Genomic DNA, 19,330 nt, shown 5'->3' with positions numbered 1-19,330 from the left:
AGTTTTCTGTTTCTATCTTTCTACGCAACTCAATGGGCTAGGAATGGTGAAGGCCAGCAAGGTTGGGAAAGGGTTAAGATCAGGACAGAGGAGGCCTTTTCTTATTTCTTTACCTTTTTGGCTTTTCCCGTCTCTATCAAATTGTTCATAATCTAACCTAACACGTAGTATTCCAACCTCAGTTAACAATAATAAGAGCTTCCCTGGCCCATCTGATAACTTGGCCCTCCTTACAGGTACTCTTTGATTTATAGACATTTGTTTGAAGTTAAGAAGTGCTGAAAAAAAGTGACTTATGACTGGTCCTCACACTTACAATCGTCATAGTGTCCCTGCGATCATATTATCAAAATTCGGACACTTGGCTACCAGTAGGTATTTACAATGGCTGCAGCATCCCAGGGTCACGATAGCCATTTGCGACTTCCCCAGACAAGCAAAGTCAGTGGGGGAAGTCAGATTTGCTTAGCAGCTTGGTGAATTCTGGGAGGTGAAGTCTACAAGTTTTAAAGTTGCCAGGTTGGACACCCCTGCTCTACACTCTTCGGTTTGGTCTTCAGAACAGCCTTTTCCAATATGGTGCATAACGGACCTACTCCAATGACTTACAGGAAGCATGGAAATTTTCCCCCTTCTCCTGAGCAATGCATTTGTGAAGCATCTGCTCTTTTGCCATGCATCTCTGATCCCAGCCTAATGGAACTCTGCAGAAATTCTGCTGGTTGCTTTTACTCTCCTGAAGAACCAGGCCAGACAGTTCTGTCTCTTTGGTCAGACTTTACAGGGGGGGGAAGGATGCCAAAGAGCAGAGATACTCACTTTTGGTGATGCAGTGCTCGGCCGGCAGCAGCCGCTTTTTGATTAAACCTTGCAAAACGGACCGTACTGAAGGCCTGTGCACCAATTGCAGGACAAAAAGGTGGGACTAAAATGAAGAAAGAAGAGAAGTCACCAGAGCTAAACACACTCACAATTTGTATTACATGACAAAGCAGTGTCAGATCTGCCATCTTCAGCATGCCTTGCTTCCCGTCATAAAACGGAGGGATGACAGGGTGAAAGGAACCAGATGTATCAATCTGGAATGAACTGGCTGATCAAGGATGAAGCTATGAGAGTGGAATGCGAAACTCAGCCAAAGAGGTGCCAAACCCCAAAGCTGTTCCCAAAACATTGGAGGAATATGATTGGACATTGATTGGCTGGTCAAGGGAGGAGGGCCAGGGAGATGGGAAAACTGTGGGCTTTGAATGGGAATATTCAGATCCAACTTTGCTTATGCTGTAGCTGCTTGACTACACTGAACCTTTCACTTGAACAAAATGGAGTTCAAAGGTCTTTCTTTCCTAAATATCCAAGTTGGGACACACAGACAAAAAGGGCCTTCTGAACCCATAGAAGTGGGTATTTGAACCCAGGGACCAATCAATGAAAATAGTATGAAAAGCTGCTCCACAAGGAAATGGTATCATATGTAGCACACAATCCACTTATGAATTTGCTGCTGCAAGGAATGACAAAGGTAACTCGGTTGGCTTAAAATAGAGGAAACGTCCCCTTTATCCTGGACTTCTTGCATCTGTATGGATTTAGTGGCAGAATTCATCCAGCCAAGAGTAGGCCAAGACCGTCTTCCCCGATCTGGTGCCCTTTGAGTATGTTGGGACTGCAGTCCTGTAGAATTCTTCATCCTAAAGGAATTTGGGAGTAGCCATCTCCACCTACTCAACAGACCTCAAGTTGGAAAAAGCTGATACAGAAATTTTGGGAATTAGGACAAATGGCAATGGAGGACTAGATGGCCATCTGTTATGAAGGAGTCTGGAGTATCAATACCCTTCATAGCAAAACAGAGGCTTAGAGAAGCTGCTATCTTCACTCTATAGACCATTCCCAAACAAACAGAAGTTGAACTTACACAGCAGCAAGCCGTGACTGTGATCTGGATGGTGTTCCTGCCGGGCTGGCAGACCTGCTTTAGGTAGAGGGGTTTGTGTGAAGTCTTGTTGTCTCCCCGCTCGATGGTCAGAGGGGTGGCATTCACGCTGACCTGGACTGAGGCTGGCCAGTTGGTGTTCATTTGTCGGTCCTCATGATGGTAGCATTTAAACTGCAGCTCTAAATCAGGCCTGAGAAGCAGAGAGGAACCACAAAATGCCTTTCTAAAGAAAATCCTCATGGTGCCTTGGAGAAAGCAAGGAGACCATGGGATAAGAACTTAGCAATGGGAGAAAACTCTGCTATGGTCTCTTGTCCCATCTCTTTTGGCTATGAACCTGTGGTCCTCAATTCCTGCTGAGAATTGTGTTGCTGGGGTGCAATTCCCAATAGCCCTAAAGAACACTGCCAAAAGCGATGGGTGCTGAGAACTGTAGCGGCTCAATAGCTGGAGGACCACAGTTCCTCATCTCTATTGTTGAGTTCTCCCTGGGAATGCATGGCAATTGCTGAGAATTCTGGGAGTTGAAGTCCTCTCACCTTTAATTTACCAACGGTGGGAAACACTCTCCTAAAGAGACAGGGAAACGTTTTTCCCCCAGCTAAGGGAAGTTCCTTCTTCATTGGTTAAGATTTATGAAATTGTTTACTCACACAGCAAAAGAATACCTACAAACGCCTAGGGGAGAAGGGCCAGAATTTTTTTGGTGAAATCTTTGGAAAGTTTCTCTCAAACAGACCTGTCAACTAGTTATCTGAAATAATTATTGTACTAAAATCAGCAGGATAATATCCAAACACCTTCCTTAATGATAACTGAAACAAAGTCACTTGGTAGAGAGATGGACAGGACATAATTTAATAAATAAACTGAAATGAAGCAGTTAACAACTAGTTGATAGCTACTACTGTTTTCCCTTTGATTCTCTACTGTTTTCCCTCCACTGTTTCTCCGCTGTCAAAGCAAATCCTTGAATAACCTCACTTGTATTGCTTTTTTTCTCCAGAACATTTTCATTTTTTCCCAGAACGTTCACCGATCTGCAAAAGAGCCTCTCACAGTGTTCAAGTGAGTGCCAGGTACAGCCCAAAGACTCAGAATATACCTGTTGCTGCTTTTTGCAAAAACAGCCGATTAAAATGTTCCACCTAAAGGTGAACTGGATAATTCTCAGAGTTCTCCTGTGCTATTTCAGAAAGAAGATATGGACCAAGGCTGTAGAAACAACAGGGCAGAAATGTGCTATTGTACAGAAAGATGGACTTGAGATCATAAATAGGTCTTGTTCAAAGAACCTTTTCTGGTTTTCAGGACTGTTGGAGTTAGGAGGCAAATAACACAGTTTAGAGCTTTGCTCTTTTGCTTTGTTCGAATGTGGGCTCAAAAGCAATGATGAAGTACGTTCTAGTTTATCCTCTGCTCCCAGCTCACCACTTTCGACCATCTTTCAAAAACTGCCTATACTTAATGATCAGGGTGGCAGAAGCCAATTCTTGGTTAGAGAAAGAACAAGATGATGTGTTTACTTAGTAGGATGAACTTAGGAAAATCATCATAGGTCTCACCTGAGCATCAGTGTCTTATAAACAGAGTCCCTGAGCTGGAAGACATGGTTGCTGACCGCCAAGTTGTGCTGGAGGCGGAAAGGCTCCAACACTACACCATCCCGTACAGGGAAGGTCAAACGCAACTCATCACAAGGGTTTCCTGGTGGGACAAGAAAAGAGAGTGGGCTGATCATGAGTGGAAGGTGCACAGCCATAGGTGCAGGGATGATATGGGGCAGAGGAGCCAAGGCAGGCATGGAGGGAGACAGGCTGACCCAGCAACAGGGGACATAATAAGAGATTGTCTGGGCTGTGGGGCATGGCAAGGGGCAGCCAGGTGGAAAAGTGCTGCAGGTGGTGTGAAGAACAGGCCTGGCTTCTGCCTTGACTCCACCAGGGCTGTCATTTCCTTTCCTCCCCCTAATTCTGTTGAATTTTGCAAGCATTTGGGAAATGGATTTTGGTACTCCCTCTTCTTTCTATTCCAACTGCAAGTTAAGGAAGTCTCTCAAGATTTTTTCCCCCAGCACCAAACTGCCATTCCTTAACTGCCACGGAACACACCTGACCCCCAAAATTCCATTGCTCTGCACGTAGTCCCAAATTCACATCACGGTCCAGAGCCCAGCCAATATGTAGAATCCAGAGGGTAAGTTTTTCTAGGACTCAACCATTTTGAGTTGTGGGGTGGTGGTGGTGGTGGTGCATTGAGATGTACAGACACACCTGTGTGAACTGGGTGCCTCATTTTTCAAATATCTTTTGGGGAAAGGTGCCTTGCTCCTTAAAAAAATAATAATGAGGGAGACGTCCAGAATGAATTTTTCTTGCTAAAAAAGTGTGTGTTTTGCAAAACGGAGTGGTACAGTCAAGAAAAGCTTTGCCACTTGAGTCCTATGTTGGTTTTCCTACCTTATTGTGTACTATCCCAACTCTCACAACTGAGTTGATCTACAAATATTGTAAATGAGTAAATCAATTAACTAGTGAATTGTCATTACTAAATGATGTCTCATACCCTCTTTAGCTAGGAGAAGCCATAAATCAGCCAGATTGGAAAGGTTTTCTCAGCGTCTAAGACTTACCAGATGGAGAAGGATGCAAAGAACCAATGTTGGGAGATGGAGAAGGATGCAAAGAATTGATATTGGGTTTGATGTCTGGAAGGAATGGTGACTTCACATCCTGTCCTGGGGACATGTAGGGAGGGATATTACTTCCAGGGGTCATCGGAGGTGTGGGGTTACCAGGTAAAGGAGAGCTTGGATAGCCAGGCATAGATCTTCCCGGCTACAAAGAGAACAGAATTATAACTCAGATGTTATCAACTCTTATGAAGCTTCAGCCCACGTTCTAGTAAAAACAATCCCAAACTTTACACAATGGAATACAAGTTGAAAGTCTTCTGAACATTGAACCAGGAAAAAAGTGACTGCATTTACATTCTACTGAATGCATATTTTCCAAACTAACATCCTTGAGATGCATTAACCTCATGGACACAAAGGAGTGTGAAAAATTGGCAGGTCCGTGTGCTGAGGCTTCCTCACCTCTTTTTTCTGTGGGTCTCCCCCACCAAGCCATTATTGCCCAAAATGATTACAAATAGTCCTCAACTTATGACCACAATTGAGCCCAACATTTATGTTGCTAAGACATTTGTTGTTAAATTAGTAACACGGTTGTTAAGTGAATCTGGCTCACCATTGACTTTGCTTGTCAGAAGGTCACAAAAGGGGATCACATGACCCTGGGACACTGCAATGGTCATAAATATGAATCACTTGCCAAAAATCTGAATTTTGATCATGTGACCGTGGGGATGCTGCAATAGTTGTAAATGTGAAAAATGGTCATAAGGTCACTTTTTTCAGTCATTGTAAATTTGAAGAGTCACTAAATGAACTATTGTAAGTGGAGGACTACCTGTACTTAGAATTATACAATAGGAAGAATTATAAGAAGTCTGTTTAAAGCAGAGGTGTCCAACCTTGGCAACTTTAAGACTTGTGGACTTCAGCTCCCAGAATTCCCTAGCCAGGAGTTGAAGTCCACAGGTTTTAAAGTTGCCAAGGTTGGACACCCCTACTTTAAAGTATCAAACCCTTACAATCATGCACCCAAGGACTAGTCAAACAATGTAACTCTCAATGCAAGATCATTCATTCACTCTCAACAGTAAGCAGAATCTAGTTTGTTTTTACATGGCTGGTTTCCTCTTTTGGGCTTTTTGGCTGTAATCTGGTGGTTGGCCTGTTCTCATTTTTTGCTAGTCACCAGCCACCTATGAATGGGCCAATTGTTTTACAGAAGGAACCATTTCCTTGTATCTTTATAGACCGCCTTAAAAAATATTGCATGTTAGGCTTCTCAAGCTGAACTCGCAGTGGGTAAACAAGGACATAAAGATGCAAGACTTCCTGATTTACTGTCGATCACATTGTGATCTCTATGTACCAAATAAGAATGCTATTTATACTTCAATCAATGTGCAACTTCTTGCCTTTTCTCTCTCCTACTTTATGAAAAGCACTAGAAACTACTCTCTTGTAGATGAGAGACAGTTTATGCCTGTATCTTATTTGGGGGGCTGCAAAATCTGGTATCAGACTGTGCTTTTTACCATGTGAATATATATTTCAATTGTCCCCCAAATGTCCATTTTTTCCAGCTAAAAACAGTTAGAAAAAAAAATATACTCAACTTTGGCCACACCAAGGAGAAGCTCTTGGAAGTTAAAATATAACATTATTCTCTTTGAGTGAAAAGGTGAACTCTGACCCATAATAGGGAATAGGAGCTAACCTCTTGAGATGACACAGGAGAAAAGTATTAAAAATGGACAAAAAATAACTTGCAAAAAGATGCAAGAGAGCGCAACTTCTTGTTAACAAATTACCCCCTTTCTTTAACTCAGTTAGCCTCTACATGGGGCTACCCTTGAGGTGCACCCAGAGGCTCCAACTGGTGCAGAATGCAGCCGCGCGGGTGATTATGGGAGCGACATGGCGCTCATATGTAACACGTCTCCTATGCGAGCTGCACTGGCTCCCGGTGGTCTTCCGAGTGCGCTTCAAGGTGCTGGTTATTACCTTTAAAGTGCTCCATGGTTTAGGACCTGGGTACCTACGAGACCACCTTCTGCAACCGATAACCTCCCACCAACCAGTACGCTCCCACAGAGTGGGCCTCCTCAGGGTGCCGTCAGTAAAGCAATGTCAGCTGATGGTTCCCAGGAGGAGAGCCTTCTCTGTGGGGGCACCTGCCCTATGGAACAGGATACCCCCAGGGATACGAATGATCCCAGATCTCCGTACTTTCCGTCATGCCTTGAAGACCTTTCTATTTCACCAAGCCGGACTGGCATAAATTTTCAGTTTATCTAAATTCTACGCTGAGGATCTTAACTGATGAGCCAAATCGGTTTAATTATTTTAAATTATTTTTATTTCACATTATATGTATGTTATTCTGACTGTTCACCGCCCTGAGTCCTTCGGGAGAAGGGCGGTATAAAAATTAAATAAATAAATAAATAAATAAAGTGTTTCTCCGTGTTTTTTTTTAAAAGTGGGATAAAAATGGAAAAGATGTCAGTCAAAAAATGAACCCAGCAAGAGGTTGATGGTAATTCTAAACTAATATAAAAATACACAAAGTCAAAGTCTTGCTTACATGATGCTCCATTTGCTTCAATTCTGTTTAAGAAACAAGAAAAATGACCCAACGAAGACAGGATGTTGTGTTTTGTTTGTAAAAGGAAAGAGAAGTGGATGAATGAGGGAAGATGTGAAGGTATGTTCTAGGTGGAAGGACTTTGTGAATCTATGTAAAACACATGAGTAAGCCATCCTGGAATGCAGAGGAGATTGGTGAAGAAGATCTCCAGCCCCCCCAAAGATGGGGACCTGGAGGCTAAAACATAGGAAGAACAGTTGCAGGAATTGGGTCTGTCTAGCCTAGTGAAAAGAAGGACTAGGGGAGACATATAGCAAGTGTTTCAATATTTGAGGGGTGCCACAAAGAAGAGGGGATCGATCTATTTTTCAAAGCACCAGAAAGCAGGACAAGAAGCAATGGATGGAAACTGATTAGAGAGAGAAGCAACCTGGAACTAAGGAGAAATTTCCTGATAGTAAGAACAATCATCCAGTGGAATAGCTTGCCTTCAGAAGTTGTGGAAATATGGCAGAGAGATAACACCCGACATCTAACAATAGCAATAGCACTTATGGTATGTACCACTCCACAGTGCTTTACAGCCCTCTCTAAACAGTTTACAGAATCAGCATATTGTCCCCCACTATCTGGGTCCTCATTTTACCGGAAAGATGGGAGGCTGAGTCAGCCTCAAGTCCTTCAGGATCGAAATGCTGGCAGTCAGCAGAGTTAGCCTACAATACTGCATTCTAACCACTGTGCCACCACAGCTCTACATTATTGCCAAATACCTTAGAAAGCCTCATCAGGAGCAAACAACAGAACTCACCCCATTCATAGTAGCTTGTCCATAGGTATTGAAGTTGCCACCGTTAAAATTGGCATTTTGACCATTGAACTGATCAGTAGGCTAAAAAGAGAAAAGTCAAAAGCATTTGTTACTAGAATAATCTGGGCCCTGATTCCCAAGGCAGGAGTTATCCAGTTCCATCCCACCTTAATTGCAAAGCAGTGCTTCTCAACTTTTGCAACTTTAAGATGTATGGACTTCAACTCCCAGGATTCCCGAGCCAGCATGGGAGGTAAAGTCCACATATCTTAAAGGTGCCAAGGTTGAGAAATGCTGCTCCAAAGGATACTGAGTAGGTCATAATTCTACAGACTCATTTTATCCCAAGAGCAAGCAATGACAAACAGAAGATCACTGAATTCTCATGTTATATGTAATTCTCATGTTATATAATATGTTATATAACCTGTTATTCTCATGTTATAATAGGGTCTGACCCCACTAGTAATTTTTTGATCAATTTTCTTCAGCCCAAAAGAAGGCTTAGCTGCACTGAACTGCTGACTTGAAATCTCTCTCCAAAGAGAGAGAGTTTGCTGTGCATGAACTATTGTTAGAAGCCAATTCTACAAGTTGTATGCTTCTTAAATGTTGAATACTGGAAGAGAGTGGAGCATCTCAGCACCTTGGAATTGCTTAACCATTATAGAATTTTCTCTCAGGCCTGATTTAAAGTCCTTCCACCCATATTATGTTTATGTAACTCTTTTTCTTATTACAGGTAATCCTCAATTTATGACCACAATTGAGGCCAGAATTTCCACTGCTAAGCAAGGCTATTTAGTGAGTTGCACCCAATGTTAAAACCTTTTTGCTGTGAGTTTTAAGTGAATCACTGCAGGGTTAAGCAAATGAAATGGCCTCTAAATGAATCTGGCTTTTCCCATCGACTTTGCTCAAAAAACAACTGGGAAGATTGCAAATAACCATTGTAAACATACGCTGATTGCCAAGTGCCTGAATTTTGATCACGTGACTGGGAGGATGTGATGGTTGTAACTTTGACGACCTGTTTTAAGTAACTTTTTTTAGTGCCATTGTACCTTCAGTCACTAAATGAATAGTTGTAAGTAAAGGACTACCTGTACAGTATATACTATAGCATTATTTTCTTGTAGGCTATTTTATATTGCTGGCCTGAGACTGTATTAAAGAAACATCCATTCATCTGCATTTATACAACACACCAATGTGTACCTTAGTTGGGCTCCCACAGTATGGAAAGATAGCCTTGCCCAACAGGAGCTTCTGCTGAGGGATGCAGCTTTTCTACTGAAAGACTATGCTGGCTATGGATTTGGAGAAGTGAAATCAAATCTATTTGAAAGAGAGCCAGATCTAGGATAGTTGAACTAAACTGTAACCAAGATTTACAAATGATAAAGACTAGATTCATACAGTGCAGTAAACCAGACAAAAAACAACCACCTTAAATTATACTTCAGCACAACTTGAAGATTCAAGAGATGTGAGATGGGGTTAAATGAACTAACAGAAAAAGGATCTAGATCCAGTTTCCCCCAGGCTGCATTGGATTAAGTCCCAAGAAACAATGTTTTTTTTCTGTTATTGCTGGTTTACTCTATAACCTTGAGAGAACATTTTCTTCTGCCCTGTGAAATTATTCAATCAACCTGCACTGACTCTGATTGGGAAGAGTTGTTCTTATGACTGCTAGCTGAAGATTAGAACAAACAGAATATTTTATTAGAACCTTAAAGCCACTTTTCCCCCAACTGACTATTTTCGGGATTGTGGGTTTCCTGTTTTAGAATTCTCCATGATCATTGCCCAGAATTTTGGGAGGTGAAGATCCCACATCTGAAGGCCACCCAGGTTGGAGGAGGCTTTCTTTACAAATCACCAGAATAATAGGGAAAAACCAGTGGAAATACAGATATCTCCCTCCTTCCTTAGGGAGATGTTCTCTTGATCATTCCATTAGGAATCTGCTTTCTCTCCTTACAGAATGAATGTCTGTAGGTCTCTTTCACCTTCACTGAATCTGGTACAGCTGTTACCATAGCAACGGAGTACCTTATAGTATGGGCCGCTAGTACTGGAGGCAGAGAGATAATGGCTCACTCCTTGTTGCAGTGGCAACCGGTGACCAGGATAGGAGGGGGATGGAGCAGATGGTTGAGGCACATTCGTGGCATACTGTCCGGCTTGAGAGGAATACTGGCCACCTTGTATATATTGTTGTCCCGGATAACCCTGGAAGAGATCCAGAAAAAAAGGCAGCTGAGTGATAGCCACATACAATGATGTTGCTTAAATCTGTAAACTGTTTTTAAAGTAATAAATCGAAGAAGGGATTAACAAGAAGGACATCAAGATTTCAGTGAGTTTAGGCATCTCCTTGAAAAATCAACTGGGGGTGGTTTAAGGGTGTCTTATGTCTCTGCTATCCACTAGCCCCATAACCCATAAAACCCTGGAAAAATATTTGTCCCACGCAATCTTCCCTGGTTCAGGGAGCCTCAGAGAAATGCTGGGGTGGGGGGCCTGGGTAGCTTGCAAATGGCTCACCTCTGTGCTGAAAGGTTATGGGGAACTCTGCTGGATGCCCCCACATCTTACTTGGAACGGTCTCCTGGTGTTAATTTCTTTTCTAGATTTGATTGGAGGGTGGCAGGTGTGGTCTCTGCCATCTTGTCTCGGGGTACTGTCAGTGAGACTATACGACTCAGCAAGGGCACTGTTTCAGCCAGTTAAGAGACTAACAAGTTTCCTAATTGCAGGCATCCAGATCAGACCAAAAATGTTAATTGCTAGGCTCTATTTCACTCATTTTAAGTCTGGATGAAATCTTCAGGCCCAGGAAATTGGTTGTTATCAATATTTCAGGAGGGAGCCCAGAATGCCCAACATACTTAATAATTCTAATATACTTTCCTGAGATTGGGTCTTTCAGTTTATTTCTTGCAGTAATTTCATCACCTCATGCTATCTTGACGTCACAGATTCTTTTATGTTGGAGCCCAGATTAGTGAGCTCCAAAACTAGGAGTACAAGTAGCCCTCAACTTATAACCACAAGTGAGCCCAACATTTCTGTTGTTAAGTTAGATATTTGTTAAGTGAGTTTTGCCCCATTTTACGACCTTTCTTGTCACAGTTGTTATCACTGCAGTTGTTAAGTTAGTAACATGGTTGTTAAATGAATCTGGCTTCCCCATTGACTTTGCTTGCCAGAAGGTTGCAAAAGGGGATCACGTGACCCCGTGACCACAGCAGCTGTCATGAGTCAGTTGCCAAGCGTCTGAATTTTGATCACATGACCATGGGGATGCTGCAAAGGTTGTAACTGAAAAATGGTCATAAGTCACTTTTTTCAGTGCCGTTGTAACTTTGAACACTCACTAAATGAATTGTTGTAAGTCATGGACTACTATAATTTTGGGTAGGAAGAATCCCAGGTTCCTTCCTTTCCTGCTTTATTTCTGCTTTATCCTTTCCTTTTCCTTAGATTGAGCTCTTGTAGTTGGATGTAGGATGTTGACTAGTTTCTGCAAAGTCTGCGCTCTGTGACCTGGTCTCTAGGTAACACACCCACAAGTACTCAAAAGCTAGTACTCACTCTTTACTACACCACTCTTCCTTAATTCTAGTGTAACTCCTATTCCTTCATTACTTCTTTTTGTGAATAACACTTCTATTTGTCTTAGGCTGCTTCAGCTATTTTACTTTCTCAAACACAACCATTGTTCCTGTCCTCTCACACTTGGCATACTGGAAGTATATGCCCAGATCCCAAAGGTCATGTTGGTTGGAAATTCTAGAATTATAGCTGCAGCACAATGGAACAACACTCAGATGGGGAAGACTGACACTCCTTGGCAAAGGATGTAGGTTGTATCCTAAGGCTTCAAAGCTTGAGCTCCAAAACCCTTCCACCTTTGATACACACCTCATTGGAATAAGTTCTCTTGACACTTTGCCGGGGTATCTGCTGGCCTTGTGGTGGAGTAGGGTAGCCATGCTGTGGCATCCTCTGCCCAGCATACAGGGCGCTCATTGTAGGAGTCCTTGCTGTGTTCATGTTCATGGGTGACATCCCGGAGGCATTCAACATGTTGGCTGGATTCATCCCGGGAGGTACAGTTGGTCCTCGAGGCCCCGAATGAGGGAGGAATTGATTGTTGAAAGGCTGCCCAGCACCCATCTCCAGAAAAAGAAAAGGGGAAGAAGTTAAATAGGATTTGACACAAAGCCAGATCTTAGGGAAATGGGTTTGTAGGATCAACTACACCATGCTGGATGTTACAGTAGTCACAATTCTAATGTTTCTATTCAATTCAGCTGACATTTCAGCACTAGACAAACACACCATGGCACATCAACTGTAAGCCATAGCAGTCTCGTTTGCAGGTTCCTCACTTTGGGTCACAATTATTTCAACTCTAAGACCTTGTAGAGTTGACTGTGCTCATTTCTCAGTGAACAACTATCAGACCCCTCATTTTGATGGGTTAATTTGGGGCCAAAAAGCTAATGACCCCCCCTTCTTTGTGTATTCTGACTACCAGGATTTATTATTTTTCTATATTGGCTATGCTAGCTTTGATGGACCACTGGTTGCCTTCCTGTTATGTGCATACTCCATACCCTAAAGCTGCTGCTGAAGGCTAGATCCAAAGAATGACACTGTGTCTACTTGTAGACAAAACATCTCTGGCACTTCAGTAAAGGAAGAGAAAGGCCAAATAAAAGCCAAGGAAAAATATTTTGGGATATAGTGTAGTTAGCGGTCAAAATAAACAATGAACTGGAAGAGTTGACACTTGAACAGTGCAGCCTTCTGATGTTCACAGGGAACCATATGAAACTTTGAAGGTCATCTTGATCAACATTATAGAATGCTGTGATCCCGGCTTCCTTGCAGATGACCAGAAAGACCTGATTTCTAAGCATGAGAGGGAATATTATCTCTCGACTGAACACCTCTCTCTGGATTGTCAAATGAAATTTCCTTCTACATAATTCCTGTCTCCATGGCTTTCACCCGTGTCTATCTCTGCAGCAAAAGAGAAGAAATCTACCTCATAATTTGCCTTCTAAAGTTGTGGGTGCTCCATCATTGTAAGCTTTAAAGAAGAGACTGGACAGTCACTTGTCTGGAATGGTATACGGTCTCTTGCTTGAGCAGGGGGGTCCAAGGTCCCTTCCAACTCTTATTCTGTTCATTGTTCACGGTGATAGGAATTCCTCAGTTACTTCCAAAAAACACACAGCACTGCTGCCCTGTATTATTCACACAATTTCATTCTTTGACTTCAACCCATATTCTGGCCAGAGAACAGAAAGAGGAGGAGAGAGTTTATCCTCATCCAGTATTCCAGGAGTGGACAACCTGTAACTTGTGGACTGGCTGCATGTGATTCCTTAACTTTCTGAAGTGGCACCATCTTTGGGTAGGTGCTATTAAATGCTTCATAATTCTGCCTCTTGGACTTGTATCACAAAGTATAAATAGAGGCACATCTCTTCCCATCATGCATCTTTTCTGCCATCTGGTTAGCACTTTCCATCACTCTTATCCCACATTAAACAAACATGCTCAGCTTACCGCTCCATACTGACTCAGCTCCTGGCTCTGCTTTTCTTGTAAGGCAGCAACTGTGGCTGTGGCCGTGGCCGTGGCTGTAGCGGCTGCAGCTGCTACAGCGGCTGCAGCGGCTGCTTGGGTGAAGTCTGCCGGGGGTCTTCCAGTATGAGAAGGAATGCCCATTCCCCCTGGGCCATTTGGGCTCCCTGCATAACTAGAGAAAAGACAGGTTTATAGCCAGGTGGCATATGTTCTGTACCCTCTAATGATGGCCACAATCTAGTGTTGGAAGTCCTCAGAATCTCATGTGCACAGACCATGGTGTCAAATGGCTGGAACTCCAGGATGAATTAAGACAGTACCCTCCCCCCCAACTTTTTGGGCACCAGGGACTGGTTCCATGGAGAAATATTTTTCCACTGTCCAGAGGGGGTGTGGGTGTGCATGCTGCCTGCATCCTGTGGATGGGGCTTTGCTTGTTTGCACGGCCTGGTTGCTGGCATGCTGCAGACTGGTGCTGGTCCTCACACCGGGAGTTGGGGACTCCTAAATTAAGGGCTCTCAGAACTGCTGCTAAATGGAGGAAAAACAAGTACAGGAATTGTGACATTTAGGAAACATGAATGGAACAGAGAGAAGGGCTAGCATTGCGTCCTGTTTTTTAAAGACATTGGCTATGAATATTTTAATCTCAAATACTATTGGTCATAAACTACATCGCTCTCAGCTTCTGAGTTTCCTGTCCAAACATTGTTTTAACTTCTTTTGTTATTTTTGAATGTGGTTGGACAGATATGCATGCATATATAGGACAAGTAAAAGATCACAGGAAATCAAGAAATATAATTAAGATGTGGGATGCTAAACATTAAAAAGGGAGAGACAGAGAAAGCATGCTTCTTTCTAGGCTCCAGATGCTGGTTGCCAAATCCAATTCCTCAGATGGTAATGGCAGGCTGGATTTCTACGTCTTGGTAAATGTTTTGGAGATGCAGTAAAAATTCCCATTGTATCTTCAGCTTCTATGCAGTGGAAGGAGCTGAGATGCCCACTGAGGCAAGGAAAAATGATGATGTATAACGTCTGGGAGATTAGGCAACCAGACCTGTGACTATGAGATGGCCATCACACTTACACACCTTTTCCCCCACTGACTTGGCAACAGGCATAGCAGAAAGGGGCTGACTCTGGGTGCAATTACTAACAAGCTCATCTCTTCCTATCTCTCTGGTGACTCTCCTCCTCTCACGGCACATGGAGTTGATTCACTAACTATATGGAAACGTTAAAGAAGAAATGTTGTAACTATTTTAGGATTCCAGGGAAAGAAAAAAATGACCTTTTTTCCCAAGAGAGGGAGAATGGACAGAGGTGGGTAGCTGTGGAGATTCTCAAAATGGGCTCCCCCTAACCCCTGTTTTGCTTAGCCACACAAACTCTGGTTTACAAACCACAGGAAATATTTCTGCAACTCCTCAAAAGGAGCGTCAATTTGCTTAACCTTAGTACTCCGCTATGCTCTGCCCCTAACTCTGTGAATTCATGGTCTGTCAGAAATCACACCAACAAGCCAGAGGAAAACAAATACAGGGATACCTCGGTACTCAACTCTTCTAAAAGTTGTCATATTTGGTACTTGATGCATTTTGGTGCAAAAATTTTGTCCCAATACTTGTTTGTTTGTTTGGTTCTTGGTGTCAGCTACCTCATGACTTGATATTCTTTCCAGCTGAATCAAGGGATCACATATTACATGGTTTGTTTGGCCCTCATCATTTTTAGTACTCATCGTGGCTCCCAGAACCAATTAACGATGAATACCAAGGTACCACTGTACTTGGAACTGCATGGAATGGCATGTCTTCCAGGAGTCTTTGAACCTATGATGTAACCAGGGTGCTTCAAAAATAATTTTTGAAGGCTGCACTACAGGTATGTTTGCCAAATTATGAAGGCTGGAACTTATTTCCAGAACAGCACAAGACCTCTGTCTTTAGGGTAGGACAGCTTTTATAGACAGGGTTAGGCAATCATTGAGCATGTGTAGTGGATAATATTAAATTCTGAAAAGCAATTAGGAATTTCATTCTCTGGCTTTATTGAGGCTTAGAAATGTAAAACGAGAAAACTCAAATAAGGACCGTGTGGCTCCAATGAGCTGAACTCTTAAGAAGGCCATCTTTTCCCAGATATGAGTGAGAGAAGTAAGGAGAAATTCCTTCCAAGCCCCAGATATGACAATCATTAAATGGGTGAATGTTCAATCAATAATAGACTGCTATGTAATTTTGTTCAAAAATAAGCTGTATTGTTGAGGAGGATTAATTCCTAGGCAGGCATAGCACTGCCCCCTGATTTAACTAAACTGCTGATGTTGAAAAATGCTGATTGGAGCTAAGGTCTCCATGCAGAAGAAAGGATGAGATATGAGAAACTTCCCTACAAGTGGGAGAACTCTCTCACTTGTAGACGTGCACAGATGATCTTTTGAGAAGCCTCTTTCAGTTTGTTTGCTAGGGACTTTTATCTTTTCAGATTATAACCAAATTTGCTGCGTTCAAGAAGACCATCAGTTTTGAAGTGAGCACCAAACAAAGAAATAAAACACAAATGGGTAATCAACAGTTCAGTAAAAGCCACCATGGGCAGGGAAAAACCCACCAATGAACCACCCCTCCTGGTGATTCAATGCACAATCACTTGTTTAGTTGATTGCACACTAGTAGTTTCAAGAACAATCAACCAGGTGAAATCCTAGCAGGACATCATGATATGGAGGTCATATATTTACTTGTGAGCAATTCACTGTTGTGTAACTCATCCAGGACAGGCTTGGGGCTTCATGTATGGTGTGACCTCTGCTCACTGTGATTGTTTCAACAAATTAACAATTTGTTAATAATTTCCCATCAAAGGCGCCACATCTGCTGATCCAACTTGCCAACCAGGACCTACCTTGTGGTGAAGCCTGGCCCTCCGGGGTATGAACTGCGACTGTACATCCCAGGTTGCACGTAACCTTTGCCTGTGGAACCCTCAGGGAAAGGCTGCTGTCCCATAAATTGTGGTGAGTTCATGCCAGAGCCACTGCTGGCCACGCTGGGCATCATGGGATTACCAGCGGTGTTTCCTCCAGGACCCATGGGGTTTCCAAAAACCTGCAAAAGATCAAGGGAGGAGAGAGAGTTCAACTAGATCAGCAATGCAAGGATCTACTTGTGGTCAAGCAAGATGTGAAGAGGGATAAGACAGGAGATCCGAATCCAGACAGTTAAAGAATCAGATGTTTCCACACATGCTCTAAGTCCAGAAATTTCTTTTGTATCAGAACTGAGTTTACATCCAGTCCTAGCAGCTTCCTCTGCACAATGCATCTATCAACACCCAGATATATGAGGACAACTGACAATTCTCTTTCTTAGAGAATCTCAGCAACTTGCTGGAAAAAGCATTAGAGGTCAATTGGATTTCTGTTTCATTTCTTTGTACACTAAGTCAATTCAGGCTTGCAACCCCTAAAAGTATGATGTGTATGGGGGAATGGGGAGGGGGAAACAGGGAGCTGCTTTGAGCTTTTAAAAACCACATAAAATGTATAGGACAAAGAAAAATTAGGGATGGCCTACCCTAGCCAGATACCTGCTGCCAATGTGTCTTCCAAACCTCAAACTTTGAAATTGCTCAGGCTATTTAATCTGGAGTAAACAACAAATATCTGCTATTGTTAAGTTAAATATCAGTGAAGAGAGGAACCCAGAAAACAACTAAAAAGACTATCAGGAAGGCTGTGCTTCCTCACTTTTTTCAGAAGAACTTCATTGGGCTTAACCCAACACCTTAATTTATATTACTCTGATTTTTACAAATGTTATTTCTTTGAATTCCTTTCATTTGAAATCAGATGAGATTCAGGTAATTCTGAGATCCAATTCCATTTAAAGAGACCAAACAAAAGCAAACATGTGAAGACCTTTTCTTCCCTGCAAGGCCTCAAAGCTGAAAGAGGCTGTTGTGTTGTTTGTGAAAAGTCCACTATCTGTTCCTCATCAGATGAGACTATGGTTGGGAATGTTTGGTAATTCCTGGTCAATCTAATATCTCACCAGCAGATGTCAGAAAAAGAATCAGAGTAATATAAATTAAGGTGTTGGGTTAAGCCCAATGAAGTCCATTCTCAGTTCACTGCCAGACTTTAGCCCGGACATTATCTCACAACTAGCCTACTTCACAGCCTTGTTGTAGGAAAAATGGAAGGAAGAGCTACTAAAATGCAGCTTTACGTTCTTAGAGGAAAAATAGAATATACATTTAATGAACGATGTTGAATCAACATTCAACTCATATTCAACTCATGCCTGTTCAGACACATGTCCCAAATGAATTTGAAGAAACTCATTTCCCAGGAAAGCACATTTACGGTGACAATTTATCTGCTTTTAAGTGTGAAGGAGACCTACTGAACATGGAGGGAATGTTTAGAATTGTGTAATTAATTTAAATTGTAAAATTTGCAGGGTACAGAGCTGGAATTACATGTGGCTCATTTTACATATTGCTTGCTTGCCTTAAACAAATAATTTTATCTCCTCTTAAACCACAAATGTTTTCAGTTTGTTTTGTGGATTGAGCTTCTGGCTTTACTAAAATGAAACTGTGAAAACTAATTAGTCTAAAATGCTAAATGCCTCTCTCTGTCGTTTACCATTACTGTAACAAATTAACATAGCTACTTCCTTTGGAAACTTTCACTTTGCATAGTATGGCCTCATTCCTTGCAAAACAGTTGAAGATTGAAATGTACCAGAAGATAGACCTCAAGCTAGTAGATGAGTTTTAGATAAACAAAAATAAAACATTTATGTGGAAAGACTGGTACTAGACCTGGAAGTAAAGTTTATGATTTTTTTTACCTGTTTTAATCAGGAATTGGGTGGGGTGGGGTGGGGCTTGGCAGGGAAAATCCCGTGTAATTCTTGGTAGATTATCTACCAGCTCTCTCTGCTAATGTGAAACCTCATGGATCAAACTGGAACGGGGTGGCAGAAGGGTCACTGGGAATTTTGTCATGTAGATGACTCGTTTCTGGTCCCCCTTTCAGCAGAGATGAGGAGGTCCCTTTCACTGCCCTCCTCTTTGCCTGCATGACTGAAGGTGCCTTTTTGAGAAAAAGGATTTTATGGAAAAAAAATACCTCCACTGGAAAGAAAGAAGACTTAGGTTGTGAAAATTCACCTTTTTCTCAATCAAGTTTTTTATGAATTGTATTTCTGGGCAACTGGCTTTAGTGATAATTGCTAGTTTGATATTGTTATTTCCATGTATTGCTGCACAGAGTTGCATGAAGCTTCAAAAGGGACTATTAAGGGCAGCTCAAATATAATTTTAAGTGAAAATCAATTCTCTGATCCCCCCCCTGTAGAAAAGAATGGCCTAGGGACTACTGCTCCAGGATCATACTTTAGCAAAATTTGACAGGGGGTTGAACTGGGTGCCCCATATCCACTCCCCATCCATCCACCCACCGTCCTCTCTCCACCATCCCCCCTTTTGAAGGCTGAAAAGGGTACCTGGCTTTGGGATGTGTTGCTGACGCCCCAAACAGTGGTTACCACTGAGAGAGATCCTGCAGGCTGATTGGTATTCTGTTGCCAAGGAACTGACTCGTAGGCATATGAACCATCACTAGAAAGGAAAACAAAACAACATACAGCTGATGTGTCATGTCAGCAATTAGGAACCTCTGGGGAAATGTTCAGAGAAGGGGCACAGGGGGAAACAGGGGTG

At 42.4% G+C, this 19,330-nt stretch overlaps 1 protein-coding gene and 1 long non-coding RNA gene across 4 annotated transcripts in view; one reads left to right on the top strand and one right to left on the bottom strand.

Annotated features, from left to right (window-relative positions):
• ZMIZ2 (zinc finger MIZ-type containing 2) overlaps positions 1–19,330 on the bottom strand; it is a 99,231-nt gene that overhangs the window by 19,763 nt on the left and 60,138 nt on the right. For all 3 annotated transcript variants that reach the window (XM_087875644.1, XM_034436919.3, XM_060693524.2), the window contains 10 exons: positions 19,114–19,228; positions 16,502–16,704; positions 13,568–13,760; positions 11,909–12,163; positions 10,034–10,213; positions 7,976–8,056; positions 4,572–4,776; positions 3,505–3,646; positions 1,919–2,129; positions 820–925 (listed from right to left, as the gene is read on the bottom strand). In XM_087875644.1, coding sequence (XP_087731770.1) covers positions 820–925; positions 1,919–2,129; positions 3,505–3,646; positions 4,572–4,776; positions 7,976–8,056; positions 10,034–10,213; positions 11,909–12,163; positions 13,568–13,760; positions 16,502–16,704; positions 19,114–19,228 — 1,691 coding nt within the window. The remainder of the gene's footprint in view (positions 1–819; positions 926–1,918; positions 2,130–3,504; positions 3,647–4,571; positions 4,777–7,975; positions 8,057–10,033; positions 10,214–11,908; positions 12,164–13,567; positions 13,761–16,501; positions 16,705–19,113; positions 19,229–19,330) is intronic.
• LOC132712370 (uncharacterized) lies at positions 15,276–18,421 on the top strand. The gene is made up of 2 exons (XR_015729328.1): positions 15,276–15,478; positions 16,462–18,421. It is a non-coding gene; the product is annotated as an uncharacterized LOC132712370 (long non-coding RNA).

Source organism: Pantherophis guttatus, chromosome 9 (assembly GCF_059756535.1).
Source record: "Pantherophis guttatus breed Tessera chromosome 9, ASM5975653v1, whole genome shotgun sequence".
Lineage (NCBI taxonomy): Eukaryota > Metazoa > Chordata > Lepidosauria > Squamata > Colubridae > Pantherophis > Pantherophis guttatus.
The sequence above is the reverse complement of the archived record's forward strand: the minus strand, read 5'-3'. Positions and strand labels throughout refer to the sequence as shown.